Source organism: Bison bison, unplaced genomic scaffold (assembly GCF_000754665.1).
Source record: "Bison bison bison isolate TAMUID 2011002044 unplaced genomic scaffold, Bison_UMD1.0 scf7180017864492, whole genome shotgun sequence".
Classification (NCBI taxonomy): domain Eukaryota; kingdom Metazoa; phylum Chordata; class Mammalia; order Artiodactyla; family Bovidae; genus Bison; species Bison bison.
Genome location: NW_011495051.1, coordinates 1,906,362 through 1,908,952, shown reverse-complemented (window position 1 = coordinate 1,908,952; position 2,591 = coordinate 1,906,362). Strand labels below are relative to the sequence as shown.

Below are 2,591 nucleotides of genomic sequence, written 5' to 3'. Positions count from 1 at the left end.
GAACCTGGGGTTGGCTCCAGCACCGCCAGTAACAGCAGCCGCACGGCGGCCAGGTTTCGTAATAAACCGGTCTTTTAATTGCTACGGGGCAGGACGGGAGGAGAAGAAAAAAAAGAGGCAAAGATTTGTTGGACTTGGGTGGCGCCGGCTGCAGAGAGAAGAGGCACTGTTTTTGCAAGGAGCCTGGAGCGGCTAACTCGGACTTAAGTAACACTTCCTGGTGAGCCTGCAGGAGGGGGTGCAGGGGCACACTGCTGGAGTCTGGGGGTGGGGGGTTGGGGGGGCTGGTCCCTCACAGAGGCTGGATTGCAAATACACAAGAACCCAGAAGCTTTAAAAATTTATTACAAGGCCATCATAGTAGAAGTAAAAATATATGTATCTGTAAGCTTCCCCTCTGTCTTTCAGTGGTTCAAGTAACAAGTGCAAGTAACAAAATAGATTGTCAATATAATGAGTTTGCAAGCTGGGAGTTCATGGGTACAGAGCAACATGAGCCCCTGCTCCCAAGTCCCAAAGTACTGTCCTGGCCTGGGTGCCGACCCTCGGCCAACCAAGGCCCGTTTTTTGCAGATGTCAGCTCCGGTCTCAAGAAGGGTGGGGGCTGCAGTCAGTCCCACCCCACCCCCGAAGTGTGGAGCCCAGGCCCTCCTTGGTGGGGGAAGCAAGCACCTCCCCAACTCCTGCATCTGCTCTGTCACCAGGCCTGAGCTCCCAGGTCCCCTCTCCTGCTGGCCCGGGTCCTGTCTTCTCCTCACACAGTGGCCGCCGCTGGCCCCCCGGCTCCAAACTTCCCGCCCTGGGGTGGCCGCGCCCTCCCTCTCCTGTCTTCAGTCTCCAGCGATCCTGCCCCCGATGGTCTCACGGGTTGGGTTGTTGAGGGGGGGTTGTTCTGGGAGGGAGGGGGGGTCAAATATTTATGTGGTTTTGTGTTTTCGGCAGCAAGTTTCCGATGCCCGGCGGGGTCTCAGCGCTCCTGGAGGGAGATGTAGGGAACCCACTGGTTGTTCCCCCTACTTTCTTCGCAGTAACTGGCCACCTCCACCAGGCCGTGGCTTTTCCAGGTGTCTGTGTGAGGGTTCTGTGGGAGAGCGAGAAGAGGGGGTTCAGCAGGAGCCCCCAGGAGTGGGTGGGGAGTTTCCCTCTCCCAGGGCTCCCATGGGGAAAACAGGCTGGCTCAAAATAACTCTCTGGGTGAAGAGGCCTGGAGGCCAGCGGGTTGCCCACGGGACATGCCAAGCGTGGCTGAGCGCTGAGCTGGTGCACACAGGCCAGCTCCACTTTGTTGACAAACACGGGCCCAGGTGCCGGGTGGGGGTGGGGCAGGGCGGAGACCCAGTTTGCTCACCGTGACCAGGAGACAGTGCAGGTCCCGGGCCTCGGTGGTGCCCTGGGTCTCGGCCGGCTCGCCCAGTAGCTGCGCCAAGCGCTGCATCCCCGACACCCGCACGATGTCGATGTCGTTTTCGCAGCAGAAGGACTGAATAAGCGTGAAGTGGATCTGCAGGGCGATGTCGTCCTCCTCTTCCTCGTCGATGGCCAGAAGGCACAGGACCACGCTGTCGGGATCCCTGAGGGGCCAGAGGGGGATGGGTCGGTCAGCTGGGGACTCGGAAGGGCCCCCCTTCCTGTTCGGCGGGGAGTTTGCAAAAGCAGAAAGCAACTGCAGGTGTGCAGGGGATGGCGTCTGCAAGCAGATGCTGGGGTGGGGAAGATGCTCGGTTCAAAGGCCGGGGGTGGGGGTGGGGGGTAAGTCAGGGACACAAACAGGCGACTGTTTGCAAGTGATGTAGCCCTAGCATACTGCAGCCTCCACGCCTACAAAAAAAAAAAAAAACCCAAAACAAGCAGAAAGATCCCCAACCCACAATGGGGACACTTGGGGGTGTCCCAGACCCATGCAAGAGAGGGGTGCAGCAGGGAGACTGCAGAGCGGAGAGGGTCCCCACCCGCGCCCAGCCGGGAGACAGAATCTGACTCACACATTCATCAGCTTGGCCGACTCGTACACCCCCACGGTGAGGCGGTCCTGGAGCTGCGCGGCCACCAGCAACTCCTCCACCGCGGCGCTCACCGTCTGCATCCTAGGGCCAAGGGAGAGCGGAGATCAGCACCAGGCCAGGCACGGGGCGCTCCGTCCCCGCCCGGCCCAGCCCGGCCGACCTCAGGCGGCGGGGACGCCGCTACTTACTTCTGCGCCGCGTTGTCGCACGCCACGAGCTCTTCCAGTGTCATGTTGCAGTTATAATCCACAGTGGAAAACAGCCTTAAGACAGGTTCAAGGAAGAAAATGCAATATCCAAGGCTGGAGAGCCCAAAGCCTTCCCACGGAGACCAAGCGTTAGTTAAGACCTTCGGAAGGCAGCGAAATCCACCCCCAAAAAGGCGGAAAAAAATTGCAAGTGTCTCAGCAAGAATACTCCAAGTAGCAACTCCGTAAGATCCGAGTCCTCGGCGTCAGCGATCTGAGCTTGCAGCCGCCGGCACCGCCTTTTATAGACTAAGAAGTTGGGGGCGTGGCCACGGTGACCCGTTCGCCCCTCCGATTGGACAAAACACAAAGGAGAGAGAAATTCGCGCTTCGGTTGGCC

At 59.4% G+C, this 2,591-nt stretch overlaps 1 protein-coding gene across 1 annotated transcript; it reads right to left on the bottom strand.

Moving 5' to 3' along the window:
* Positions 1 to 324: 324 nt before the first annotated feature.
* Positions 325 to 2,472, bottom strand: GADD45B (growth arrest and DNA-damage-inducible, beta). Its single transcript, XM_010863627.1, has 4 exons — positions 2,192 to 2,472; positions 1,983 to 2,084; positions 1,349 to 1,571; positions 325 to 1,081 (listed from the first exon to the last, which is right to left on the bottom strand). Exons 1-4 carry the CDS (start codon positions 2,233 to 2,235, stop codon positions 968 to 970), a joined length of 483 nt encoding a protein of 160 aa, XP_010861929.1. The 5' UTR covers positions 2,236 to 2,472; the 3' UTR covers positions 325 to 967.
* Positions 2,473 to 2,591: the final 119 nt, after the last annotated feature.

Coding starts and splice junctions, on each gene's coding strand:
- GADD45B (XM_010863627.1), bottom strand. CDS start 2,235: ATGACACTGGAAGAGCTCGTGGCGTGCGACAACGCGGCGCAGAA. Junction 1,572..1,982: donor TCGGCCAAGCTGATGAATGT/GTGAGTCAGATT, acceptor CTGGCCCCTCAG/GGATCCCGACAGCGTGGTCC. Junction 1,082..1,348: donor TGCACTGTCTCCTGGTCACG/GTGAGCAAACTG, acceptor GCTCTCCCACAG/AACCCTCACACAGACACCTG.